The sequence below is a fragment of the Eurypyga helias genome, unplaced genomic scaffold (genome assembly GCF_000690775.1).
Source record: "Eurypyga helias isolate BGI_N326 unplaced genomic scaffold, ASM69077v1 scaffold2249, whole genome shotgun sequence".
Classification (NCBI taxonomy): Eukaryota; Metazoa; Chordata; class Aves; order Eurypygiformes; family Eurypygidae; genus Eurypyga; species Eurypyga helias.
In genome coordinates this window covers 1,521-3,285 of record NW_010271173.1, presented here as the reverse complement: position 1 = coordinate 3,285, position 1,765 = coordinate 1,521, and the positions used below count along the sequence as shown (strand labels likewise).

The 1,765-nt window shown below is 42.1% G+C and overlaps 1 protein-coding gene across 1 annotated transcript in view; it reads right to left on the bottom strand.

Annotated features, from left to right (window-relative positions):
* Nucleotides 1–578: 578 nt before the first annotated feature.
* The window catches only part of LOC104514888 (centrin-2-like), a gene marked incomplete at both ends in the record, with an annotated part of 2,650 nt that continues 1,463 nt past the window's right edge, over nucleotides 579–1,765 (bottom strand). Inside the window, 2 exon segments of the mRNA XM_010158692.1 lie at nucleotides 579–702; nucleotides 1,442–1,587. Coding sequence (XP_010156994.1) covers nucleotides 579–702; nucleotides 1,442–1,587 — 270 coding nt within the window.

Genomic DNA, 1,765 nt, shown 5'->3' with positions numbered 1-1,765 from the left:
ATACGCTACAAAATATTTACTAAACAAGACACTAATATGCTTTTTTATATATGTATTTATGCAAAAGTCTGCATAAGGAAGTGCTGTATTACAGGAACTGCCCTGGAAGAAACAGAGTGCTTGGAGTGGAGTTGTTCCTTTTACGTGACCGTAACATAGCGATTTCCCTATCACCAATTGACAGAAACTCCTCCTTTTCTGCCAAGAGAGAGGGATGGATTTTCCCAACAGTTGAAGTGTAAAGATCCCACAGCACCTAAAACTGAGAGACTGCTGCCGTTTCCTAAAAACTGACCCCAAGAGGGCTCCCTTCCCCCACCGAGACAGATTCCTGCTCCTCATTCTCGCTGCTCCAGCGCTGAGCAGACCAGTCAGAGGTGGCTCAGCTCCCCTGAGAATTAGACTGGGACTGTTCACACGGATTTTAAACAAGTGTAAACATGAAACCAAGTAATACACAAACATCCCGCGACTGCCTTAATATTCAACGGGCAGAGCATAATCTGGAGCTTTCTGTGCTCACTCCACACAAAGGAGACAGTGTTCGTGTGGGACACTGTCATTTACCGGGTACTAACCTGCAGCTCTTCATCTGTGATCTTCTCCCCCAGGTCTCTGGCAACACGTTGGAGGTTTTTGAAACAAATTTTGCTAGTTTCATCGTCAAAGAGTTTGAAAGCTTTGAGAATCTCCTCTTTGGAACTGCAGCTCTTCATCTGTGATCTTCTGCCCCAGGTCTCTGGCAACACGTTGGAGGTTTTTGAAAGAAGTTTTGCTAGTTTCATTGAGAATCTCTTCTTTGGAATCTTTTTCAGCCTTAAAGAAATAAGCATAAGTTTAAGGAAAAAAAGTAGTGCTTATGTCATAGGGAAACTCTCTTCAGAGAAAATTTTGAGAAGCCAAGCCAGCAGGAAGCGTGTGCACAAAAGCTGGAGGTGGATAGAGACAGCGATGCTTCCCGAACCTCAGGGCTCTGCAGACTTTTTTCCCTTTCATAGCCAGACAGATGTGTTTGGGGATTTCAGTATCAGGATCTTGCACTGTTAAATGTCTGGTTTTAGTCAGCATTTTTAGAAGCTTTTTAAAAGCAGAGATTTCATCCGTCACTATCTTAACACTAAAGAACACACAGTGCACTGCTCAGTCATCCATGTCACGTGTCAGCACTTCTGACAGCTTTCTGCAGGCCAGAGTTGGTTTGAATCTGTGATAAAAACCTTCACTTCCGTTTTTCCCTTTTCTCACACACAAAAACTGGTCACTAAAGAAACTGCTGAATGACATAATTGTTTCAACGTTACCTTGAAAAATGGGATAGGGCAGTCTTTGCCTTGTAACTTTTATACATCTTGTTGTTAAGATTAAAATAGTGCTTTCATCTTCCACTAAACCCAGGAGATGAAAGGTACTGAGCCATTTTCCAAACTGCTTTCACTGTGACTTTTTAAATGTACATACCATTTTCTGTGCCATCACTACCAAGAAGTGATTGAAGCCAATTTTTCCTGTTCCTTCCTTATTGATATCGGATATCATGGTCTTGATCTCTTCTCTTTTAGGTTCAAACCCTAGTGCTCTCATGGCCACCTGAAAGGACAAAAAATAATTTATAAACCATACAAAACTACACAGAAAACCACGAGGTGTAAAAAAAGTGACCTTTATGCCACATCATGTAAAAACATTCTGTGTCTCAAAGAAAGCAGCAGGGTAAGGGGCAGACTTGGCACAATGCTTCTCTGCAGACAAGGGCACATCATGATGC